General features: G+C 37.1%; 1 protein-coding gene across 6 annotated transcripts in view; it reads left to right on the forward strand.

Annotated features, from left to right (window-relative positions):
• DLG1 (discs large MAGUK scaffold protein 1) overlaps positions 1-27,468 on the forward strand; it is a 164,931-nt gene that overhangs the window by 77,696 nt on the left and 59,767 nt on the right. For all 6 annotated transcript variants that reach the window (XM_082319630.1, XM_082319632.1, XM_082319631.1 and 3 more), the window contains exons 5-8: positions 19,260-19,358; positions 23,465-23,518; positions 26,195-26,245; positions 27,283-27,407. In XM_082319630.1, the coding sequence (XP_082175756.1) occupies positions 19,260-19,358; positions 23,465-23,518; positions 26,195-26,245; positions 27,283-27,407 (329 nt within the window). The remainder of the gene's footprint in view (positions 1-19,259; positions 19,359-23,464; positions 23,519-26,194; positions 26,246-27,282; positions 27,408-27,468) is intronic.

Genomic DNA, 27,468 nt, shown 5'->3' on the forward strand with positions numbered 1-27,468 from the left:
TATTCTACCGTCTCTTCAGACCAGTTTTATCTATTCGACTGATACATTGCAAGACCTACATAGTACTGTGTATTGTTGTTGCTTACACCTTGACACTGAGTCAACCTCCCAGATATTTCAGTGCATGGAAGCAAACGTGTTCTGGAGCTGTTGTAAAATGCCAGATGTGCGTATCTGTAGATCCCTTTATAAAAGATGTCTTTGCAAGGCATGAACTCTTTTTGACTAAGCCTACCAATTTGGGCTATGCACACAACTTCTGCCATCGCAAGGGCATGGCAATCTGAGTGAAGAACGTGTCTTTCACTACTCTCCCTGGGAGTGAGTTCAGACTAATGTTTGACACACTACTGTTTGCTGAACTTCAAGCACAAGCATATTCTGAAGCATTTCCAGTACAGTTCATTTTTTGTATTACTACGGCAGATCCATAAAAGATGAAAATGTCAGGAAAACATCTGCCTTTTCATGTGATGCATCTCATGTGCAATTGAAATGAAGTGCCTCATCCTTGTTTATTAGTATAACCACATCGTTCACACTTTGCTTATCATATAATGACTCTGTAACAGACAGGTCCCAGTGGATGCTTTTCTCCCTTGAGGAAAGATACTTCCTTTAATGTTGTTTCTAATGTGCCTTCCCAAATTTCATTCAAGTGAAGACTGCATAGTTCTACATATGATTTCAGGAATGCTTAGAGGTTCCTCCAGTTAGAAGGCAAGAGAAATCCTTCTGATCAGCTGGGACTGTTCCTGCAACAGATGCTTTGCTAACCAAGCATTGTAGTAAAATTCTAACAGGTGGAAGTCTAACAGGGCGCTGTGGTTGCAATGCTGGTGTTGGGGACATAGGCAACAAAAACAACAATATCAAATACATCAGTAGACTTGGAGAAGGACATAAGCACCCTGTCAGATGCCATGTTCATGTTAAGCCAGCACTCTCAGTCCCTCCATTTTATTCCTTACAAAATGGATAGGAGCATTCCTGTTTCACATCAAAGACTGATAACCTTGTGCCACCTGCCAAGGAAGCTCAGAAAACTGTAATACACAGGCCAAATTCAGTACTGAGACCTGATTTCTTGTTAATACCACCATCACCACCTAGTGAGTCTTCCCTGAATCCCGAATCTACCTTTTCAGGACCTGCCTTTTCTGGTTTTGCCCAAAGTAGCATTAGCAACTGTCATTTCTATACCAGTCAATAATTAGGTCAACGTAGTCCCTGAAAGTAGTCTGTCATGACAAAAAAAAAAAAAAAATTGTCTACTCTTTGTACTGAGAAAGCTGCAATATCTTTTAAACTATACCTTTGTTTACTTGGGATCATCACTGGCCACTTCAAGCGGTCACCTCTTGCTACTAGCTTGAGTTTCGTCCAGGAACTGCTTGGACTCCAAGACAATAAGCCCAATAGCGCTTCCTGACTCTCCTGAGCTGTGTATCTTCTCTGTACCTCATTCATTTTTTACAAATGTTACCTACTGTGAGCTGCTGCTAGAGTAGATGCTAGAGTTGTTAAGTGATGTTCTAGCCTCCGCTTGACCAACATGGCTGATGCTTATCTTCTAGTGGGTGGAAGCCATGTATTCCACACTGATGTGCATTTAAGCAAAACTGTTGCACAGTTTTCTTTGGTGAGGTGGGGTAGGAGGAGGCATTTGTTTCAGTGGGCTGTGATCCTTGTTTTTTGCCTTTTTTTAAGGTCCTCTCATGTATCATGTCCATATGGTAGTCTTATCCCCTAAAAAAATGTCAGGGATCCCAAAACTTGTGCAGTTCTGTCACTTGCTTTTTGAAAGACTTAAGTAGAGTTCCCTTCCATGTACCAGGTTTCTGTGTGCACACACAAGGCTCATTATCAAAAAAAGTACTCTGAAGGGCTGCAGTCAGTGTTGAACAAGGACCCCCTTCTGTGTCTATCTTTTGTAATTTTAAAAAAATCTTTGCCACCAACCAAAGCGCTTCTGGACTTGGTTTGCAGTTTGGTATTCCTCAGTGTCTGTGCTGCTTATTGCTGTTCCATGTGACTTTGGTTGTCAGTATTGAATTTCATCTCGCTGCCTGTAACCCACTTCTCTGATGTATCAGGCTTGCTCTACAGCTTGTCTCTGTTGTGCATTTGCTGCTCTTCCAGGTTTTTTTTGTGTTTAGCTGCACATTAGGATGTAGTTGAGCTGATGTGTTCTCCAGAGGGATAACAGATATTTATGACGCATTTTGTCTCTCTTGTAAGCTGATCTTGGCATTTATGAATTTTCAGTCTTTTGCTCCATTAAACTACTTCTAATGCATATTCTAGTCCCTTGCAACCATCTCTCTTGTGAAACGATACATCTAAGCAATGATTGAAATAAAAGCAGATCACCTTATTCATATTTCCATAGAAAAGAAGAAAGCGTCAGGACAAAATAGTTTTAAATTCTGTTTTGACACTGGTAAAATATAAATACTTATTCATTTTTTTCACGTCCTTGTAGTCAGCTTAAGAGTATTTTTAAGTTACCATTGGTTTTTAAACTGTGTGGAAGTTAGTATTAATGTTATTGGAGGCTAGTATCTATGTAGTTGTATCAGTCTTGTAACACATGACTTCAGATATTTTATGGAATGCAGGTATAGTACAGGATTTTTCCTTGACTATGGAATTTTCAGTTTCTTCCCACTGCTTTGTGTGGTATTTACTGGAAACTGCTGTACCGTGGGAATGTTTTGGATGAGTCTTCTAGCTTCTCTGCCTTTATTTTCTTTATCAGTGCTGCCTCACAGTGTGTATATTTGCTTATTTAAAATTGTTTCTCTAAGACCGATGCCTGTAGAAGTTAGTTGAGCAACCTGTATAATGTGCCTCCCAGGTAATAGTGTTTGTTTTTTATATCAGAGTAGGGAGCAGAGTAAAGATTGCTTGTGCTTCTGGTGTACAGTTCTACTTCAAAGCAAATTTAATTTAGTAAGTAAATTGTAGTTGTTTTTCTTGGATAACTAACTGTATCTGACTCCACAGTGTGATGTAGCAGGTGAGAAGGAAGTCAGCTTTCCCTTTGGAGAAGGAGAAAGAGGGAACTCTGGATTCTGTCTGTAGTGTCTACAGTCTCCAGTCTGAAATCCTGGCCTGAAAAAGGATCCTGATAAATTGGGAGTGTTCACAAAAGGGATTATAACTGTAGACTGTGTTCAGGAAGACGTGCTTTAAAATGAGAAACTTAAGAACCTCTCCTTAGTTCATCCAAAGGAAAGTCAGGAGAGGATTTGGTCACAGACTATAAATATATAGGGATAGATTTCGGAAACTAGTAAGCTTGTTTATTTAATAGAAAAAGGCATCTGTATGCCAAGTTGGGGAATTGAAGCTAGACAAATTTAGGTAGAAAACTTAATTTTAAAGAAGGATATTAATATAATAAGCGTTTCAAAAGCTTGGTGGGACATGATGTAATTGCTAATTCAGGGTAATAAATTAGTATTTCCTATGTAAAAAGCATAATGACAAAGTTTGTACTTGAAAATGTCAAAATACATTACACGATCCCTGAATCACCATCTAACATAATGACTTTAAACTGCTGTTTGGAAGCTGTAAACTGCTGGAAAGCAGTTTATTTTCTTAAAAACTCTTTTATTATGTCTCTTTACTACTGCTTTTAATTTTTATTTTAACTCTGTCATTTTTGTTACTCTTTTTAAAAGATGAACACCATGGGGGAAAATTCTGTGTACAGCTTTTTAGAATTTGAGCTCATTAAGCCTCGTTACAGAGCAGCACTTCAGTAGTTAGATGCTAAATCAAGTGGTATGCAAATTGACTGTGCAACAGTACTGATCAGGGTGGTGATAGTACAGACCTAAGACTGTATTCCCAGATAAGTGTGGAATGCCAATGCAGATGCCTATCTCTGAGAGAAAAAAAAACAAACAACCAACAGCTAGGGCTGTCCCACCTTTGAGCTCGGGGTAGTTCCTATGACTCATTTTATGGTATTAAAAATAAAAACATTCAGGTGCCAATAGAAGAGAATTTAAATTAATGTGGTAAGAGGCACAGGTGATCAGTAGGAGATGACATTTATTCAGGATTTCTTAAGGAGCTTGTGTTTAATATGGCTGAACTGTCTGTTGTGTTGTGTGTGACCTTTTTGTTTAAACTGTCTGGGCATTCCTAGAATGAAAATTTAAAAAAAGGCAAATACGATGCCCTTTTTAGAAAAGGACTCCTTGACACTACAGCTGAGCAGGTCTGATTTCCTTATTGTACAAACTTTGAGAAATTCTTTATTATTAAAAAAGAATTAACAGGTAGATGGATAAACAGATATTTTGAAGAGAAATCATCCTGTCTTTGTAAAGGGAAAAGGACTTGCAGATTCTGTAGACTTCTTTGAAAACAGGGAGCAAGTAGATAAAAATCTATGTGGGAACATGTGGTCATCAGAAGGTCATTATAATTACAGAAGTCTTTGAAAATAATGGTTCTTAGATCAAAGGCTGGTAAAATTAATGCTGCCAGGAGATAAAGGGGAAGGATGTTTTGTAGATTTTCAATTGATTAAAACAGTTGCCTTCAACTGGGGCTGGATTCCCAGGGGGTTATATTCGTGAAAGATTGGGGGGGTGGTGGTGGTGGTGAAGCTGTGAGGCAGAGGCATGTGATTGATTTTTATTTTTTAAATTATTTTTATTATCAGGTTTACTAGCTGCAGAGAATAGCAGACAAAAGTGAATGGGCACAAAAATACCTGGTGATATTCATTGTACAGTAATGAACGAGGAACAGAGAAAGATAATCCTGCACGTGTGCATATAGTGACAGGCTGCAAATGAAGTATTTCTATTCCAGAAAGAGATTTCGGAGTTGTCACGGATAGATCTCTGAAAACATCACCTTAGCACTCTGCAGTAGTGAAGAAGGTAAATGAAATGTCAGGTATTACTAAAGAAGAAGTAGAGAATAACACAGAACATGACACTTGAGTATATTTTTTTATCTATATTTTGAATTTTGCCTTATCTTAGAAAGGATATAGCATAGGTAAAAAAGAAAAGGGTAGTAAAATGTTAAGAGCAATAATCTAGTTACCTATAGGGACAGTTGATTTAATATGCTAGAGACATAAAATAGAACCTTCTTAATTTCATTTTTTCAATTAGAAATGATTTAGTAGTTCTCTAATTCTAAATCTGTCACAACTGTCCTGTAAAACTTCTGCCATACAAATAGGTATGGTGCTTCCTCTGAGGGCTTTCAGAGCTTTCTGCCTCTTCCAGCGTAGGGATTCCAAGAGCTGGAGATGACTTGTGTGTTTAGTAACGCTGAATCCATGAGTTTTCATGGACTTGGCCAGCCATCTTGTAGTGGCAAGGATTCAACAGTGAAAGACCAGTTTCTGCTTGTTCGTAGCCTAATGAGGGGAGGAGAGTCGTGGTTATGACACCTGTTCTTGTGTATTTTGTTCCAAGATTTTTAATGCAAAACAGTGTTGGAAATAGAATTCAGGTTGTTTTTAAGGAAATACCCTTCTCTTGGACTGAAGAGTCAGATTGGTCTTTTCTGTTCTGTTGTTGGCCCTATTTGGTTTTAGTTCATTTCCTCCTGAAGGCAGACAGGGATTAGGCCAGGGCTGTTGGAGCGGTCTGTGCAAGGAGCAGCTCGGGCACTGGCCTGACAAGTGGAAACTTGAACCTCGCATGTCAAAGGCAGCCTGAAGCCCAGAACTTCACCCATGGCCTGCCCGCTGTTACAAAAGTGTGGCTAAAGGTACATTTAGCTCGGTATCTTGTCGTTCTGAGGACGTAAGAATGAAGGAAGTATTTTTTGAGTAATTGTGTTAGGGAGGTAGATAAATTCAGGCCGTGAGACCTCCTTTCTTTTTTTCCTTTAAACTGTTTAGTATACAGAGATTTTATTTATATCTATTAGCTTCTCAATGTCTAAGGGCTTGAATCTTTAGTGGAATTGTGTTGTGGAGTGTTGTTGGAATTATAAAATGAAACTGCAAAATTTTCTTTCAATAGTTTGTAATCTTGAGGGTCTGATGAATTCCTGTTTTGCTCTTCCTGAATTGTCAATTCAGAAGTCAGAACCTTTGTCTTAGCCCTTTCTACAGATTTTTTTTTTTTTTTGTATGAAGAATTTCAAATATTTGTATCCTAAAGGCTTCAAACATTTTATTATAGGTTAGGCATTTTACTTATCTGAACTAAAGGGAAATTGGCAAAAATTATTTTGTAAACTAATATCCTGTCAAGATTAGACCAAAAAAATGAATGGAATTAAAGATGTAACTCAAGAAAAGCTTACATTGTTTCATGTATTTTAAAGTATTCTGAGAAACTTAAGCTGCTACTTGTAACATTTATTGATACCCACTTTTTTCAGGTCAGTATAGTTAATATTTCTTTTACCCAGAGTAAATGAGGCAAAGATCTGCCACCAAAACCTGACTGATGAAAGTTTTGGTAAGTGTGTTACCAACACAAATGCTGGTTTTGTGTGATCCCAGGTCTGCCCTGGCACTGATACAGAATAGGAAGCCTTGCACGTTAGGTCTGACTTCTGCAGAGCCATGTGGTTGTCACTGCAGTGTCATCTTCCCAGAGGAGGTTTACCGCCTGATCTCAGGGCTGAACCTCATCCTCTGGCTCCTGTGTCTTTGTCCTGGACAGGTGAGTCCTCACGGAAACTGCAGGGAACTGTTTAAGTGACTTCTGCACTCAACTGGGGTACATGAGGGCTTAGTTAGCTCCGTTTTACTTCCAGTTGTAGCTGACCTGGCCTGGTTCCAGTTCATGAGACGGGCTGTTTTTGTATGGAACCCAGAATGACTGGCTCAGGTTTCCCTCTCTGCTTGAGAGGTTAAGCAGCTTCTGCACTAGCTAGGTAGGGATGCACCATAGTTGTGTTTGTACAGCACTGATCATAAATTGATCAAATCTGCCTTGTGTTTCTACGGTGCAGTTAACCCAAAATCCAGATGAAATGTCTGTGGATAATTACGGACCAAAAGTCAGTTTATCTGTAAACCTTGTTTTTAAAACACATTTTTAGTTAACACCGTAAACTTAAAATTATACATAAATGTTTGTTTTTCCATTGCAAGGTTGCATAAGGCTATATTCTTTCCTAAGTTATACTGAAAAGTGCTAGAAACTTTAGAAATTTTTAGCAAACAGCATTGTAAGAAAAAAAAATCAGTCTTTATTTACTTGTGGAGTGGAAGTTTGCTCTTGTAATGCTAGGCATTAAACCTGTCAAAACTCTTATAGTATTTTAATTTACTGAAGACAAGGAGTATTTGACACTACAGAAAAGATGCCTATTTTGCTGAAACATTGCAGTGCTCCTATGACTCATTCTAGAGCCTGGATATGTTGTATAATAGTACTTATTTTGAGATTGTATTATAAGTGCATGTTGTCATGGAAGCAAGTCTGAGGAGCTGTCAGTGTCTCCATGGTGTAAGAATGAATAAAATCAGATGAGGTACCTAGCTAGTAATTGCATGGTAAAGATTCTAGCCTTAGCTCTGTGCAGTGAAGAAGCAAAGCATCTGGAGAGCAATATAAAGCTATCGGAACTGTAGAGAAAGTAATCGTGTATGTTTGGAAGAATTCAGGATGTGTAAAGATAAATGCTAATGGCACTTATGTGTATGAAGCCCTTTGTAAATGAAGTAAGGAGTAGCTTTAGTATAAAGCCACTCTATGTGTAAATCAAGTCATTAATTTTCCAAAATTTTCTGATATTTACATCCTGAAAAAGCTAATGGATTTTAATTAATGGGTTGTTACAGATGACTTTTCTTGTGTGGTTTTGTTTGCTGTTCATTAATATGAGGTAAATGACTTTCTGCTCATGCTCAGTGTTTTAGGGCAAATTTGTTTATTTTTATAAAGAAATATTTGGACAGATAATGATTGCTCATGGAATAATACAACTGTCAATAAAATAATAAATACTTCTCTTAAAATGGAAAGCTCTAGCTTGGATTCACTGACTTTCTTCAGCTCACTTTATTATTCCTTGTTTTAAGACTGTACTCTTAAGTACTTCAAGGGCATATTGGGGTGCTATAAGTGAACCTGAATTTTTCTTATCCTGAAGAAAAAACAAATCATGCTTTAGATAAGATGAGGTTCGCATGCATCATTTTCCTATTTTATAAATAATGTTTCTTATAGATTTACTCAAAAAAAAAAACAAACCCAAAAAAACTTCTGGAGCAGAGTAGTGGGATAGTTTCGAGAGTTAACTGATGCATTTCTAGTATTGAGAGAGATCAGTTCCTACTACCAGAGCTAGATAGATGTAGATCATCTTTGCTATTTGAATGAATTATAAAGAACAAAATAATCATGCTGTCTAGGAGGATTTAATTATTCCCTGAATAATTTAGGAATGATTGGAAATTATGTGTTCTGAGAGCTTATAAGAAGTGTCCTATCTAGTGAAGCATGTAAACAGTACCCAACCTTTGTTGTTGTATTTTGATTTAATAGTGTTCTCAGGAGTGAGCAGAGTCTATCCCATCTCAGTTTCCTACCACAGCATACCCTTTCTACTGTGAATTTCAAAAACTAAAATATTGACACCCTAGAGCTGCCATTATTTTTCTGTAATAAAGTCTTAGAACACATTTTCTCTTTGCCTAGTCTCTTTCTGATGCTGAAACCCTGCTTGGGATTTTTTGTGGACTCTCTAGCATTATAACGAAAGCTACTATTCTTAAGGCTGATGTTAATTTAAATGGAGCTTTCTAGGCCTTGCTTTAAGTTGCAAATTAAATGCATTAAATTCATTCTCAATAGCACTTATGAAGCTAAATGAGGAGCCTTGCAGTTCTGTTTTGAGCTTAGAGTGCTGGGTTGCTTGGTGAATACAGATGACTAACCTGCTGCACAAGGTTCAGAGCTAGGCATTTGTTTTGTATTTGAAAAACAAAAGTTGCAAATTACCTTTATTAAAACCAATATTAACTTTGTCTACATTTTTTATACTATGGATTTGCAATATGACTGAAATTCAACCGTTTAAGCAGTCCCTGAGAGATTTGACAGGACAAATTAGTTTGAGCTAAGTACATCTTTCTGAATACCAGACATAAGAAGTGGATAGTGGTCGTCTCCTTTGTATGAAACATTGTCTGTGATGTTAAGTCTATAAGGGTCCATTTTTAGATTCTGACAGAGAGAGGAGAGGGTTGCTGAAACTATTGCTTTATTGAGACTATTGTTTGTATTTGCATGAGATTCTTAGCACCTGAGAGTTTTACTCGTCAAACAACCACTGGATACGGTGTGAGAGTGCTGGTGATAGTTTTGTAGTTCCAGGTTCCCCATTTCTGCTTTGTGGGTGTCCATTTGTCTCACATGCAAAGCTCTGCTTTTGCTACAGAGTAGGACTTCATCCCACAAACTGCTGGACAGTCTGTCTTGTCCTATATTATTGCTTATGGTTATAGCATTCTTTTTTTAAATTTTCTGCACTAAAAAAATTGCTTACTGGGCCTCAGCAAATAAGGTTCTTTCTGTCACTGCCTTTGCTGCTTTACTTCTGCTTGGGTAATCACAGTACAAATTGTTCCTTACTGGGATGTATTTGTAGATGAAGATTGTAATAAAGAATTGACAGAAAATAAATTGCTTATTTGTCTTTAAATCAGTTCAGGTCACTGTCACCATCTGTGATTTTACTGATATTCTGCTGTCACTATTTTTTCCCCCTTCAAAGCTATTTATTTATGTTTTAAGTTCAGAGTTTTAAGTTCATTTGAGTTCATTGTAAAATGCTGTGGGGTTTGAGGAGGAAACTAGGTTAGAGAATCAATTTGTTGACTGAGTTAAAAACAAAAACAAAACCAACCAACCAGATAACCTCTACAGTTTAGTCATATCTAGCATGCTAGCTGTGCATCTTTAAAATAGAGTGCTTACATAGATATGATTTTCAAGAGCCATGGTTTACTCTGAAAAAAGTGAGATCTAAAGTAAAGTCACAGGCATTCAGACTAGTCCTTTTAATCCACAAGAGCTGGGTGGGTAAACCTCTTACTTTCTGGGATCCAGAAAAACTTTCATATCTTTGTTACAGTACTTACCTGAACTGATGTTACAGCTCCAAGATGGCTTGTCTGTCCTCAAAATCTCTTAGTAAAACCATTGTGTACTGACCTACCCCTCTTTTGTAGACATAGCCTGATGGGCTTCAGGCTCAGCTGCTTCATTTCTGTGCTTTCTGTCCAAACTCTCCTTGGAGAGACCTGGATAGCATCCAGGTGGAGATCTAGGTATTTTTATTCCTTCATCCTTGGGAGACCATGGGAATCGGTCTTTGCTCCATCATGGCAAGGACCAGGGGTAGCCCTTGCAGGGGTAAGAGGGTCAGAAACCCAAATCTGAAGCCAAAAGTTCTTCATCCTCTTATCAGTACAGAATGATAGGCAGCCTTAATTGTAACCGCCCATGGGTTAAGGCCATCATAATTAAGCTTATCATTTACCCTAGCCAGTCTCTCTCAAGGTTTTGTTTGTGGTAAATCAGTTTATTGTTGAAAAACAGTATGGAGTATGCTGACTTACCCCCACCCCCATGAAGTACATGTTATACAAATGCAGTCACAAATTTATAAGCATGAGTGGTTAGAAAGCTGAAAAAGTGTGTATTTTGTTTTTTAGCTGCTGTGTATGAAATAGTCAGATATGGTGTCCATATAAAAACTGGGGAGTTACTGTACTAACACACTGAGCGAGGTGGACAGGTGAGTTTGAGTTCATCGGGTGGGAACTGCGTTTTTAAAGCAAAGTAATGGTCTGTTGATAAGAGAACCTTTCTCACATGAAAAGAAATCACAAACCTGTAGGGGGGGAAAATCTTGAGTCATACTTGTATTAATGATATTCTTTTTTTGGTGATTCTGCTTCCCATGCTCTGTATTTGGCATATTTTACCCTCTAGACTAGCTTATCAGCAATGGCAGTACTGGTGCCTGGGTAGAATTGGGTCTTGTTTCTTTACAGTTCTCAAATTTCAGATATATGCAGCGTATTAGCATGTCTGATTGTGTTATATGCTGTTTTGATATATAAACATTGTTCAGAATTTCAAGTCAATACTTAAATGATTGCTTATGTTCAGGTAGTTCTGCACTTTTTTAGCTCTTGTGAAACTTGGTAAGTTTTTATTTGATTTCTCTGAAACTTTGTTTTGGCAGTAGGGAAATACTTGTATGTTTTATTTCCAAATCCTCTTGATGCCACATTTTGTTTAAAGTCCTCGAGAAACACGCTCAGGAAAACTATGCATGTCTTAAATGTATTGCTTAACAGCTCAAGTCGCTGCCGTTGTGGTGCGAAGGACATGCCCAGGCCAGAGGATGGCCCCGCCTTAGGAATGTGGCAGAGATGGTGCATCAGTCTTAATGCTAGCTCTGTGCTCGGACTTGGATGCTCTGGGCAGCATACAGCTAACACGGATTATGGATGAGGATGGATGGCAGTTGTGCTTTATTCTTACCACCGTTAGACCCCACCAAACAGCCCGTAAATCCCTGAAGGTATGTTTAGATTAGTATTGACTTCTGTGATTTTGAGGAAGATGGATGCAGAGGTCTTAAAATAGCAGGCTTCGCTAGTGAAGTGTCCTGGGGCATTCTAGGATGTAGTTCAGACAAAAGATATAAAACTACACTGCCAGACCTTAAAGTATCTCTGGAAAGAAAATATACCATTCATCTTCAGCTTTGCCACTGGGTATTGCATCAAAATTGTTTCTTTCTACCACTTTTAAAGTTTTGTTCACTTTGGAAGATATTTTATTTCCTTTCAAGAAGAGGTAATGAATATGGGCTTGTTTTCATCAGTCAAGTCATATTGACAGAAGTTGCTGATTTTGCGGTATCTGCTTGAAGGCAATGGAAGGGGTGAAGTGCAAAATTATTTTTGGAGGATTCGCCCAGCTATTAGAATTGCTTTTGGAAGTAATGGAAGTTGGTTATTGAAGACCTTTGCAGTAGACATTGCTGGTGAAATATTAGTACTGTTTTCCCTTTCCACGGGTATTGTTGTTATCCAGCTCTTGAGTGGGTGTTACAGAATGCGGAAAGAAAATGGTTCTTGAAGAAGTACTACTTGTAAAAGATTACTGGCACTTTAACAGATTGCTGCAAAGAAGTGTGCACTGTACATTTGATGTAGTAATTTAAAAGAATGAAATATTGATGATTCAGCTTTGTGTGAGCAACAAAGTGTTCAGAGTTTGTATGTAATATGAAAGCACAACCTGATCTTGAACCCCCTCTGGTTATGAAAAATCACTTAGTGCTTGATATTAGAGTGGAGCAGTTCATGCTAGTAATTAATACAGTCTGCAGAGAACATTTGCGGGTTCAGGCTTTCTGCAGTCAAAAGACGATCTGCCAACCCTGTGCAGCTTTAGTTACATAACTGCTTCTTCTTGCTTTGAATTATGCATATGTCCCACTGCTTTGCCAGAGATTTTTTTTTTTTCCCCTTTCTACCAGTGCGACTGCAAGGCAGGCTCTGCCGTACCTCACACGTGTGAATGTAATTGGGCAGAATGATCCCTGTGACTCTCAAATATCTGATTAATCTCTTTGAATATCATTCTTCTTGCCTTCTCTACTTTTTTTCCTTCTTTTTTTGCTGTTGTCTGTTTTAATTTTGTTTACACCATGATCATACTAGATAAGCCTTATTATGCTTTGCTTATATATTCCTTTCCTCTTCTTCCCATGTTTTTTTGACGAAGATGCTATATTCACTTTCCATACTTATATAACGCTAAATTTCAATGCGCCCTGAGCTTTTTCACTGGAGATCGCCCTGGCACACCATGCAGCCCTGGATGAGTTGGGTATTCTGCCTGTACCTCCTGTTCCTTGGCTGTGTTTTAGTGCTTGGACTGTTGCTCTTGGAACTAAAAGTGCCTTCAAGTTTTTCTTTTCTTTTAATTATTGATATCTTATTGATATCATCTCAGGGACTAAAGGCATGAGGACTTCCAGAAAAAACCTTGTGCTGTTACCAGTTATCTGCTACATCATCTTCCTTCTTTTGCCACTGAAGTCAGCATATCCAAAAGCACACTGGAGAGATGTGAATTCCTTTGTCTCATCTTCTGCCTTGTGTCTTCCTCTTTCTCATTTGGAGGAGAATATAGGAAGCCAGACAACTGGGTTTCCAAGAGCATGGTATCCAGCATCTCCTCCCCTTGCCCTCACTTTCTCACTTAGCACGCTTCAAAGCTAATTTTCTTTCTAATGAAGAGGCTACTTTGTTGAAAACACGTAGACCAAGTTGATGCCTACAGGAATAAGATGTTCCTTTTGAATCTGGAGCATCACACCTTTTGGGATTTACTATGTATGCAAGAGAAAAGCCTCATCCCCAAGCCCCCTTGCTTCTTCCTTTCTACGTTTTAGTATTTAGTTGATGTCATGCTGGGTGGAAAATAGAGAGTACTGATATGCAAGTAAAATAGGTGGTATGAATGCAGCCTGCTAAAACCTCAAGCAATCTTGATAACATCTCTGGAAAAAAATGTTTGGTCTACAAAAACACCCATTTGGCACACTGTTGCCAAAGAGGACTGATAGAGGCTTCGACACAAGACACAGTCTCTGTCCGCATAATCCCTGCAGGCTGGGCAATGTGCCTCAGGGTTGCTCAGTATTAATGTGTCTGTGGAAATTTCTCAAAGGAGAAGTTGTTAGTTGTGACGTGCTGGTTTTGAACTGTTGACCTGTATGCACATTCACAACGTGCTTATCTTCCTCTCTGCCTTTGCCCTTCAGTAACAAAATCTAGAGGTTCTTGGGTTGTCTAGAGCAGAACAACCCAGGTACATCTGTCCAGATGTATCGGTGGGACACAGTCCTCCAGCTCCTTGATACTTCAAAGGCAAAAGACATACCTACCATACACATGCACAAGTCTGAATGTTTGTATGACCAACGCATTTCCAGCTTCCTGTCACTGGCCAGAAACCTTTCTGTCTCTGCATTTACGAATATTGCATTAATGATGCAGCTCTTGATTACATCCATTCTGGGGAGAACATGAGACATGGCAGCTCTTGGTGATTAGAGGAGCATCTGTCGGTTCCTATTTATCTCTTAATATCAATGCTATAAATAACTGGAAATGTTTGTGCTTTGGTGTGTATTTCCAGATTTTTATTCCATGTGTAAAAATTATGCTGACTCATATTATTTAAATATTTAGATTTGCTGTAGGGACGTGTACAGTGAGAGGGAGAATAACCATGTTTTAACGCTATGAACCGATGAAATCTCTCCATTTTATCACAATACAGTGCAGCTGACCTAATCGAGCTTTGTTTCCTATGGGCTGGTGTCCTTCATTCTTATCATACCCAGGGCCAGATATTCAGATTCACCACATATTCCTAGAACAGACCCATGGGGAAGAGGCAGATGGTGTGTGATGTGGCTGGTCCAGAGCTGTGCAAATGCTGGTTGTGTGTCCACTGTCGAGAAGACTGCTTGACCACTGACTTGAGCCTGCTTCTTCCTTCTGTGAGGCTAGGAATGTAGGTGTCTCTATTTAGCTGTCAGTTTTCATGTAGACTCTGGGAAAATTAACTTTTGATCATTACCTCTTTTTAGAATGATTGACTGGTAAAGTTAAATATTCAGCAGCATGATTAAATCAAACTAGCTCCTCATTGTGTGCTTGGGGGGGGCAGGAGTTATTTTGAAGCTTTTTTGTTTTGAAAATTAGGGTAAAAATGTAATATAGAGATCATGCATCTGTGGCATTAAAAACTGAATGAATAAAATATTTAAATGAACCTGAGTTCTTTATTATCTTAATTTTTTTTTTAAGCTTTTGATTTAAACAGTGTGCACCTTAAAATTGTGGTCTCAAAGTGCTGCTGCCTTTCATGGAAATGCAACTCTTAAAATTATTAAAACAAAGTAATTCTTGTTGTGGTCTGAACAAATCTTTTTTCTTTGGAATTTTAATGTTGAAATCTTGTACAATGTATCTATCCATTTGCAATTCATATACTTTTCATCATAAGCTTCTTTAAATTCATTAGTTTTCAGCCCCCATGAAGTGTTCAGAAAAGCAGAGGAATTGGTATATTTTAAAATTTTCTGGATGTAAACCTTGGAGAAGTTTTGAGGTGGTAAAATACAACAAAGTTTAGGGATAGTAGTAGCTTAGGGAAGAAAGATAATAACTATAACCTTTCACAGCTTCTTTTTAATAAAAAATGTCAGATGACTTTTGCCATCTATTCAATAATTTGTGCATTGCATTGATTATTTATGCCCAGCAAATTGACTGTCGTGTGGTGGTTCAATGGTGCTCTTTAAATAGAGTGAGAGAGTACACAACATGCAGTACTAGCTAAAATAGCATTTAGTGTTTCTTCCTATGACCATAATCTAGAAAACAGTCATATTTTGAACTTTCTCAGGAAGCAATGTTTTGGTTTATTTTCCCCTCCATTTTTTTGCAAAAAGGACTATTTGTGTTGCTAGTTTCATGACTGCTCACTGTCACGACTACAAATACTGTTGTGCTACAGATGACAGTGAAATGGGAACACTCAAGCTTACTGATTTAATAAGGAGCCCAAGAATGGAAATACGTCAAAATCTTCATATGCAGCCAAAGCAGCCTTTCCGGCATCAGCAGCGGGCGCTGAGCATTCATACATCTTTCAGTTCATCCATGTTGCCAGTGTCTTCCAAACACAGAGGAAAATTTATAAACCTACGCGACAGTGTAAAAAAGAGTCCTACAAAAAGTACAGCAAAAGTAAAAGCTGCTAGTGGTTGGGTGTCTGATGGCTCATGTTCTAATTGTTCTTTAGAAAAGGTATGTATTGCACTAGGTATTTATAGATGTGCATTTTTAGTATAAACCGTAGAAAGTATGTCGCACTTTCTTTCTGTAGTTTTATCCCTGCTGTTTCTAGAGACTTAATGTTACTTAATTTTCTTTTGTATTTTATCACTAGAAACCAAAGTAGTAATAATTGAAATTGGGCTGGCAAAGAAATACTTTTGCTCAGTGTTTTCCCATTAAGATTGTTGCAAGTTATACAGTGTAGGTTTTTATAGTAATTTTGTGAAAGTGAGGAAAGACTGTTTTGTTTGATATTTGTTCTCTGAAATATGTCTTTTAGTACTTGACAAATAGCAGCATTATGGAATTTGCTGGTTTAGTTGACCTGCTACAGGATATGTATGGTGCTTTGATAATTTCAGGTCAGTTGGTATTTCCTCACAGAAGGAGTTACTGGGGGTGTGTTGGTTAAACGTAAGAAAATGGATGTGTTCTTCCTTTTCCAACATCTGGACTTAGTGTTAGGTTTGGAGGCACTCGGGTTGTTTGATCACTTAAAGGTATTATCATCTTAGCTTTTTTAAACATACCACTTAAAATTAAATTATTTTTGTTTATAAATATTAGAAAGTCCATCCTTACACTTTAAAAAAATAATTACTTGAGATTTATTGTACTGTTGTAACAGGATGGCATTTCATTGTAGGTGGTAGCACATTTATTTAGGCTGACAGACTCTGTTAAAGTGAGTTATTGTTTAAGTCATCCATTCTTGTATGTATTAGTCTATCATACTTGTGTGCTATAGTTCATATATATTCAAAACAAGGTTTTTAATTGACCCATTGCTTTCTTTGTAGTTTAAATAAGCTTGTGTCTATTTAAACCAGAATTATGAAATGTTGTAGTCAGAGATGTATTTATTTAAAGTTATTTTGAGGATAAGCTTTTGTTTTTCAGAATACTTTAGTGTATCAATTTGGAGAATTCCTAAAGATCACAGATGTGTCTTGAAAATTCCTGGGAAGCAGAGTATTGAAAGCAATACCCTGAGCTATTGGAGCCTATTCAGCTGTTCTCAGATACCTGTATCACATAATAATTTTCAGACTGATTATGTGGCATACTACATAAAATAAAATTAGCGTTCTTCTATTATAACAACGTTACAGGTCTTCTTGCTCTGATGGTTCAAAATCTTTTAATTTCTTGCGTTGTCCTTCCTTGTGGTAGCCATAGTGCTTACATCAGTTCACTGTATTCCATGAAATGTTTAAGTGAAGACTGTCTTACCTTCATTTGGTTTTGCACATCCTTTGAAAGTGGTTGCCAGTGTTGTCACCTCTTCCCTCACGCACATGGTAGTGGAGGAGACTCAATAGGAACATTGCCAGGAGCTTGGAGGAGCAGGGAGTGGCTTTTAAGAGTCAGTGGACACTAAACCATCAGCACAAAGGGAAAATACAGTGATGGTACTAATAGCTTATGAGACTGGAACCTGAAAGAATTAAAGGACTTTGAACAATGTCAGTTTTAAAACAATAAGGATAGAAATTGGAACTGGTTGGGAGGGTTCTTGAAGCGTTTGGGAATGAGAACCCCAGAGAGAGAAGGGAGTTAAGAACTGAGAAGAGGAAGGAAGCAGGAACGTAAAGCTGCCGTTTGGTGCAGATAGAGGGGTGCAGATTGTTTGGTCCATAAGGAAATCAACTGTGACTGTGCCAGTTATTTTGCTAAGTCAAAGGGCAGGGGAGTGTGGTCAGGATCTACGAATAGCTTCGATTTGTTTTTAAGCTTCTCTTATTGCAGGAGTTGTAACCGTAAAGCTGGAATTCTTCTGACCTGTTAACAGTTAGCTTGTCAGCCTTTATGTTGTGTTGTATCTTCATATGTAATATGTGTATATCTGAAATTTTGGTTAACAGGATTTTTTACTGTGTGCATGCATGGGAAGCTGCTTACTTTGGAACAAGGCAGACTTGAAGGGGTGGCTTATTTTTTGCGTATGTATGGCTGAGGTGATTGCTCAAGCTGTTTAGTTTGATCTGTCCTCTAAAGGTTGCATCCTTCTTCCATAGCTGGAGGTCTGTTGCACTGAGCACCTCCTGCATCCTTTGCAAAATGTATATTATCATTGTTCTAGACCAATTTAGATTCTGCCCCACTCCCCTTTTTTAACACTTGAAAGATCGTGCTGCTGTCCACAGATGTAGGGATCTTTAAATGACAATAGTAATAATCTTTCAGGATACCAAATATATCTTGTTCTTACATCTTCCAGTAACTGCAACGTTTTTCACCAGCTGTTCATTTTGGGTAGATTGACTTTGAGCTGAAAAAAAAACCTGTAGAAATACCATATGTACATTTAATAAGAGTTGCTACTCTTCGACTGTTTCAGGTTTCTTTAATAATTGCTTTTACCATTTAATTTGGTGTATGCTATTGGCGTATGTTGCTTTGTGTCTTAAAATATTTCAAACTTTAAAAATATATTTTATGCTTTTATGTTCTGGGTTTTTTGTTCATTTTCAGGATTTTATATTATCTTTTGTCATTATGCTTCATTATATTTAAAGATCACAAGAATGTCTTGGAACAACTAAGTTGCAAGAGCTTTGATCTGCTGTTCAGCTTGTAATTTTGATGATAGTTGCCAGTAGTTTATGTTGCTGACAACTTGTTGACAACCAGTATGTTAACATCTAAAAATTATTTGAGTCAATGTTTTGCTCAAAGTGCTATTTGTAATCTTGTTCCCTTGCAGCTTAAGTGTCAGTAGCTTTCCTGGTTAATATTTTCATGAAAATTCCCCAGATCAAAATTCTACTAGTCTGAAGGTGTATGGTAAACCTGTATGAAGACCTTTGAGAGGTAGATTGAATCTGTTTCAGGGTCTTCCACCCATTTGACTAAAAGGTTTTCTTTGCTTTTTGCCTGGTTTAGAAACCTTAATGTAATTCTGATTTTTTCCCCTTTTGTCAAAAAGGAATATTTACTTTGTCCAGTGCTATCAACTTTAGCCACTGTTTCCCTGCTTTTGCATACTGTTGTATAATGGTGAAGGGCTTCTGTTGTGAAACCAGCCCACAAAAAGCCTGAGTCTGTCCATTGACATAAACAGGTTTTCTGTTGGATCCCAAAGTCTTATTACTCTGTACTGCAAGGTGAGTAACTTGGTATGAATAAGAAAGGTGGATATGTCTTACTACTTTGGGTTCTCTGACATTAGGGCGTTGCTGGGGATGCACTGCCATATACAGCATGGTTAAAGGTGGTTCGTTGTCTTCAGTTGTGGTTATAGTCTCCAAATCCATATGCTATTTAAGAATTTTTTTTAAGCTGTTACATTTGAATCTTGTTCGTTTTAAAATGTTTTTCTAGTTTTCGTTATTTTTGACATTTTGTTGGTAATTTTTAGCCCACAGAAGCTGTTCCTTCCTCTTCTCCCATTGTCCCTGTGATCCCTGTCCCACCAGTCCCTGCTGAGACCACTGTCATCCCATCCACCATACCACAGGTTTTTATTCTTTTTTTTTTGTTGTTGTTAAATTTGTTCAACTTTTATTTATTCAGTTTATTTCATTGCTTTGTTTAAATTCACGTTTTGGTATTCGTACACGCAGGTTTGAGATGAACTGTGAAATAGCTGAATTAACAACACGCTGAAGTTTGTTTGTTTCATAGCAGCTTTTAGTCCATTTAAAATATCTATATTTTCATATGAAAGTATATTAAGTTGTAAAATAGCTAAAGAAAAAAAACCCCAAAAGAATGGAAAGAAGCAATAGGATATTTTGTGTTCTCACATAATAATTTGAGCCATTTCACCCTTACTAAAGTGTTATTGCTTTTTTTCTTTATTTATAGAAAATTGTCCCATCTCATATACAAATACTTAACATCTGTCTTTCATTGATTGCACTTGCATGACATTTCTTCTGTTCTCCAGCCATTTGTTGGTATTAGTGTGCTTGGAGGCATTTAGAATACAAAAGGGTTTGGGTTTTTTTACGCCTGTATTCCTAATGTATTTGACTCATAGAATGTGCTTCCCTTCTGGACCTTCATCCTTTAGGTCAATTAATGTCAACACACACAAAAAAAACCCCTGTCAAGACAAGTGAAAGCAGTAAACATGAGTTAACATTACTATGTTGCATATAACTTGGAATATGTGATCACAGCATGGCAAGCTATGGAATAATGTAGGATAGCCATTATATTTTTCAATGTTGAATGGCATTCTGCTTTTATTTTCTGTAACTTTACTGTAACTTTCAGCACAAAAATCTGAAACTATGAGAGCACACCTTCTGAAAAGTTGGATCACTTTTTAGAATTGTCTGGTGACTGATATTTGTTAACTTTAAAAGGGAATTAAGCTATCCAGAGTATTACTGGGATATTTTTGTAGTATACACGTCAGTATTTTTTTTTTCCTTAAGGTCTACTTTCAAGCTATGCAAGTAAACTTGCAACAGGTGGTAATCTTTTTTTCTCTCTGTTACATTGTTAAATTTTACATAATAATTATCAAAAGTTTTTACAGTTAGCTGTTTTATAGTACAATTTCTAGTGGATGTATGTTTACACGAATCTGCCACCTGTGCTTTTCCCAACAGGCAGACCAGAGATTTGGTTAGTTTAAGAACTATTTCCCTCTTATAGAGGGATTCTGCCCAGGTCAGGGTTTGAGACACACAGCTAGTGCGACCAGTGGATTTCTGCTGTCAGCCTTGGTGGATAAAGATTTTTCCAGTAGCATTTACTTTCAGAGAATTGCCAGTAGGCTGAACTTAGTTTAAAGTAAAATAATTAGTGCTATATGTATTTATATTTTCTTTGATTGCCATTGCTGTGACAGTGTTAATGTCCATTGCTGATACTGGATTACAAGCAGAACAGTAAGAATTGAGTGGTCTGTGCCTCTGTCTTCTGAGTGCATAGAAATGTCTGCAGGAGTTAGCTATATAATTCTGCGTCATAGCTGATTCTAAGCAATTAGAAAATACCACAGAAAGTTATAATCAACTTCGGATTTGGCAGATGCATTTTCGTGCAATAGATACATCTCTCTATTTTGTTAGTCACTTCAGCCCTTAGGCAAGCCCTTAGTCTGCTTGTAAACAAACTTGTCAAATGGCTTTTAAATATTTGAACAAGCCCTGGCATAGAAGCTTCACAGTGTTAGGTAATTTGGAGAAGTCTTGCATAACAGACTGAAATACCAGGTCTTCCTTCCAAAAACATTTGATGTGTTGAGCTAGATGTTGTCCTGTGTCTCTCTAGTGTCCAGGTGTGCCTTTGGAATGCCTAGCACAAAGCTTTTCTCCTTCCTGCTTGGAAGCGATGGTAAACTATTGCTTCTTGATGGAGAATTCGGATAAATGCAGAAGGAGTGGTAGGAACAATCACTTAACTTACTGAAGGTGTTTTGCATCTGTTGGCTAGTTTGTGTCTCAAACATACTGTTTACTTAGAAACCTCACCTACTAATAGCAATTTGCTTTTAGCTAGTCTTCCTCTTCTATTTTTTTTTTTAAGACATTAAAAGAAGAACACTTGTCAGCCTCAAGAAAAAGATTCATGGGAAACCAGCTTTCACCGGCACTGCTTTTGTTGAATATACTTGGATATTACAGAATCCTAACATTAGATAAAAATAATTCCAAAATTCAGTGGAACGTAAAGAACATGACTGAACTTTCAGAATTGATCCTTGTTTTGTTTTCTATTTCTAAACTAAAAATATTTTCGTAGTTGATACACAAATATAAAATAAATGTAGGTATGCTGTTCTCTTGTACATCCAGTGGAGATTAGACTCCTACTGCCTCATATTCAGCCAAGTTCTTTTTAATACAATGTATTGCTTTGTTTTTCTTAAAATCATGTTAATTGTAAAGCTCTTACAGGCATGGTGATGTGTAATTTAATTGACTGGTATTTTTAGCACACAATCCTATTTTTAAATTAATCTTATTTTAATAGAACTTGCACTTAAATAAGAAGCAGAAGTTGGAATGTAACTTAATGACAGAAAATGATTGCGAAGGATAGCGTTGTTTTGACAAGAGATTTTTATCATGATGCTAGTAACTAGTACTTGATTTCTGTACTGCATAAAGTGTGCCCATGCTTCTACTGAGAGAATTGCTGGGTAGGAAAGGTGTTTGATGGCATCTTGACGGAGTCATAACTGTCATCCTTTTTGTTTCCTTTTTTTAATAGTCTACTCTGTTAACTTTTGTATATACCACCTGATTTTAGTACTTATTAAATGATACAGGTCTAATTTCTAACACAGCAACCTGATAGCAGATTGATGACTCCTGTCTAGTGATGGTAGATAATTCATCTCAGTCTTTTGTAAGGAACTTCTGAGTCATCGCTTACTTCCTAGCTTTTGGGGGCTTTTAAAAATCATGAATTCTTCAGAAGTATGTTGTTGTCATGGTAATGAAACTAAAATGTAGAATATTAATAGGTTAATACAATTGTCATGTTTTTGTAGATCTTGTTTATCTTTGAGTGAGTTTAATACTAGCTTCTATTGCAGCCTGTTAAACTGTCCCTAAATTTATTTCCACGCTTACATACACACATAAGAGATCAAAAAAAAAAAAAAAAAAAAAGGTTAAAGAATGTCTTAATTTTAAAGATAATGAATTTTTATACACATTAAAAAATCTCAGCTTCATTAAAGCAGTAAGGAGATTAACTTTGTTTTGTGCTACTGAGTTGGTAGGTCCTGTTGAACTTAATACATCAACAGTATTTGGAGTCTGGAATATATCTGCACACTTTTTTGTTTTGTTCTTAGATCAGGCTAGGTGCTACCTATTGTATAGGCAGGTAATTGATGCAAAAACAGGAAATCTATTTATTTGGAAGTATTTCAGATAAATGCCACCAGTCTGTATGGATTTTCTTTCAGTTGAAACCACATTTTTCACAGAAAAATTCTCAGTAACATCAGAGAGTAAAAGCTTATTCTACCAGTTGCTGGCTAGCAAGAACGCTATACTATTTCATATTCCTATAGCAATAATGTCGGACTGCTTATGGCTTGTGAATCCATAACAGTTTTCTGATGGAACCACATGCTGCTGTGCGGTAGATGAACGTCTGCTCTGGATTTGCTTTCAGTTTTGTAGATCCTTTCTTCTAAAAGTTTGCATTTCTGTAAGTCTCCATTTTGCAGGTTGGGGGGGGGGGGGGGGGGGAAGTGTTCATGGTAGGAAGAAAGAGGAATCAAATCCACCAAAATCTAGTTTTAAGATACTGGCTCATAAAGGAACTTCTGAATGTCATATCACAAGTACTAGGGTAACTGACACAATGTCAAACGGTAGCATGACTCAGCTTTTCTTTTCAGAAACAAGATAATAAATGACAGAACTTGTATATAAAATATGAGCTCAGAGTTTTGGAAGAGTGGTTTCGTGGAAAGAAAGCACTTCATTCGGGATAGAAACAAGTGTTTCAGAAGGTGAATTTGTGAGATTCTCAAGCTGAGGCTAGCTTTTAACAGAACTCTGAGAAACACAAATTAGTTGTTGTATAATTATCATTAGTATTGCTTTCTTTTATGCTGTGTAACTTCTTATTTTTTTGTTAAAGGCAAATCCCCCTCCAGTGCTGGTGAATACAGATTCTTTGGAGACTCCAACATACGTAAGCCTACACTTGCTTTCAGTTATAACTGTCGATAATGTTTTATGTATATAGTTGTTTAGGTCTGTTTCTACTGTTTAATAAAACTGATTTATCTCTCTGGTGCTTGATTTCGTCAGCTATCCTGATGGTTTTTTGAAGTCCTTAAATAGCTGTTTCATGAAAAAAAAAAAGTTGTAGATTGCAGGTGGAAGGTTCTGTGTGAGTACCAGTGTGTGACAGTGCTGAACACTGTTGTTTGAGGTTCCAGAGGTTCAGTGTTCAGAGAACAATCTGTTTCTGCAACTGTGCAGGCAGATGCGTTAATATTTAATGTGCCATTTCTCTTGCACTTCTCATAAAAACACTTCTTAATGCAGTGGCTATACTTAAGATTTTAGTGCTCTAAATGTTCATAAAAATGGGTTGGTTCTGTTTGAAACATTAAGGTAATAAGTGTAGTTATGTGGAGGCTAAAATACGCGTTCAGCAGTGTGTGTTTTGTGATAAGAATACCACTGGCAGACAGAGACTTCATTGGAATGTATATAAATTTGGCACAGGTTTCAGGTCTGAATTTTCCTCCTGTACTTTCCTCCTACAGTTACTTATATCCCACTTGCTTGTTGTTTTCCTGGACAGTGTTAATGCCTGTAGTAGTTGCTTTATATTGTGTTTAGTCTAAGTACTGGTATTAGCAAGTAAAGAGTAAATCTTTTCCTTGTCAAAAGCATTCATAACTTAGCGACAGTGCTAGAAAGGAGCTGTAATAACTCAAGACAGACAAAAGTGTGAATTAACAGTTTAAGCAGAAGACAAAAGATTAGTACAGTGACATAATTGGCTCATAAATGAATCCCGAGTGCAATAATGATGCCTCTGACTAAAAGATCACAGCAGTAGTCTGCAGCGTGTGGCCCTGCTATTGATATGACACAGATAGAGTTTAGAAAAGCCTAGGGAAGGTGAGGTGTCTCCCTGCACACACAAACTAAACCAGGAAGAAAAGTGATTAATAAATACATATTCACATTTCGGAAGGCCCCATCTGATAGAGGCATGTGGAGGACAGTAGGTAGTAGAAACAAGAAGAGAAAATAGCATTAACAGAACAAACTGGCACTCAAAATTATAAGCTACCTAAATTACCAGTTTGCAGTGAATATAAAACAAACAAGCCTATAACTATCTGTAATCTAACCTACTCTGTAAGCATAGGAAGTTGAGTAAAGGAATATCCTTCTAGGTTCCCAAGTAGCTAATGGACTTGTTAAGCAGTAAGTTATGTAAAATCATACTTGTGAGGTAACTGCATCATGAATCCACCAAAACCTTAACTATTAAGGCTTTTTCTATTGAAAGAAGAAAAAAGCAAATTATGAATCTAGAAAGTCATCAAGGAACAAATGGTCAAGAACACAGCTCTTGTCATCTGAATCATAAAGCTGCTGAGGAATTACTCCCTCTTAGAACTCATAACTGGGTTGGAAAAAAACACCAAGAAACATATTTTTTTACTCTGTGTAAAAGCCCAAGGAAATACAAACAAAACTCAAGTTGGTGGCACATGAGAAGATTAACCATCCTAGTAAAATTAACTTCAGTACAGCCAAAAGGCTCTAACAACATTCTGCTGAACTACTAATAGGTTGGCACATTCATAGAAGGTTGCTGGATTTCTGTTCTGGCATGATTGCAGCATTTGTATGGAACTTCCTTCATCCAGGGGAAGTCCCTGCAAATAAAGCTTGGCTTAGTGGATCTGAGATCACTTCAAAACTTGCAAAAGGTAGAATAGGACAATGATTTTTGTATCATTTGATCTATCCTTGCTTCTGTCTCTGATAATGTTCAGTTTGTTAGATAAAATCAATTCAAAGGTAAATTTAAAAAAAAAAAGTGTGGGGGGGAACTATACAACTGAGCTAAACCGAAAGATGGAGGTTCTTGTTTGCTCCTGTTTATCTAAATGATATTTTAAAATTGGATTACAGAATTTTGTACATGGAAATAAACAAGAGACTGCTTAAATATTTTAGGATTGGCTTTGTTTTGCCTAATGGTAATGAATAGGGAAATGATGGTGGTGTTTATTTAAAAAAAAAAGGGGGGGGGGGGGGGGAAGGCCGTCATCATGAACCATTTCCCAGGTACTGTAATGCTAGATGACTGGTTCAGTTAGCACATGTTGTCATTCATGTAGATAATAGCTCAAGGACTAAGCTAACATAAAAACTTCTTGATCACAGGGCCTTCTTTGGTGTTGGGGTAGTAACAGATACAGTTTCATGTACTCAGAAGGTCAAGACCTCTTCCCTTTTTAATGGAGAAATATCATGTGTTAAAACTACAGTATCTTTTTCACTGAACAAGATACTAAGGACAGTTTCAACCTGTTATATGGCCTGAGGAATAACTGAGGATCTCGAGCATTTTTTTTCTGGCAGTCAGCAGCAGAGGGCCTCTGCTCTACAGTATTTGTGTAGAACAGTCTGCTGTCTAAAATCTTAACTTTTAAACTCATACAAAAAGAGTGTCTGATTCATATGCAGAGCAATGTGAAAATCACACGTCCCCTCTGAGCTCAGTGGTCAGTGTGAATCAGTTGAGATTTGATGGGAGTGAACCACCAGCTGAGCAAACTGTGGTGCGTAAAGTATAAAGTTCTCTGGAAGTCTCACTTTTCTTTCTTTATAGGTCAATGGCACGGATGCAGATTATGAGTATGAAGAAATTACTCTTGAAAGGGTAACATGCTAAATGTCTTCCTGTACTCTGTTTTAAATGGGATTTATGGTACTCTAATATGGAAAAAATTAACCTCTTGATACTGTTAAATGGCAATCCAAACCAATCCTTATTGGTTTTTTTTTTTTTTTTTTAGGTAGATTGTTTAACCTAAAGGAAAAAAATACACACAGTTACTAGAGCAAGAGTAGAAGTTTTTATTAATAACCTTGACCGTTAATAGTAATATGGGGGAAGGATCTCCCGGACACATACTGTATTTAGTGTTATTATCTAGGCTTGTAGAGAGTAATAACACAAACTATGATTTCATTTCCTATATTGCCACTTATGATAGGCTTTTATTTATACCATTAAGTTTTATATTGAGATTCAGGCTTCCAGTTGAGATTACAAGTTACATCTTGTCATATGCATTGCTTCATTATGTTTACGATGTAGAGATCTGTCTCAGTTCTCTTTTCTTGAGCTGCACTGTTAACAAAAAGAGAGAAAGAAATGGTTGTATTTGATACCCGTGCAGTTCTGGTGCTTACTGAGAGGGTGAAGAGGTCTTGCAGTTGATAGTAAGGGAAGGCAACCTCTGAAGAGAAAATGTCGATCTGAGTCTCTGCATCAGTGAGGATATATTGCATATGTGACACAAATTCCTTAGGGGAGAAATATTCTGGGAGAAATAATTTGTCACTAATAATTTAACGAGGAGCAAATATTTGTATGACTAATCTCAAAGATCTAGCTCACTAGAGAGGGAAGTTTTTATCTAGTTTATCAAGTTCACTTCAATGAGAAAGCTGTGGAGTTGGAACTGTTATCTCTTACAGTGACACAATGACTTACGTTGTCCTTCTATGAAAATAAGTATAATTACATCTTACATATGGTTATATGTATTAAAAGACACTTTAAGCAGTATACTATTTTTTTATCAGTGAAAATTATATAGATTTGGGTTTATATTGAATCAAATAGATATATGCAAATATCTTTTCCCCAAAAAAGAAATGTGTAAATATTTTTCCCCCCTCTGCCTTTAGGGAAATTCAGGACTTGGCTTTAGCATCGCAGGTGGTACAGACAACCCACATATTGGGGATGATTCAAGTATTTTCATTACAAAAATTATAGCCGGGGGTGCAGCTGCACAGGATGGAAGATTACGGTATGATGACTTTCTGTGTTGGGTTGCTAAATGTTTCTTATTATGTTTTCAAACAGTGGAT

The sequence above is a fragment of the Platalea leucorodia genome (genome assembly GCF_965183815.1).
Source record: "Platalea leucorodia genome assembly, chromosome: 8".
NCBI classification, from domain to species: Eukaryota; Metazoa; Chordata; class Aves; order Pelecaniformes; family Threskiornithidae; genus Platalea; species Platalea leucorodia.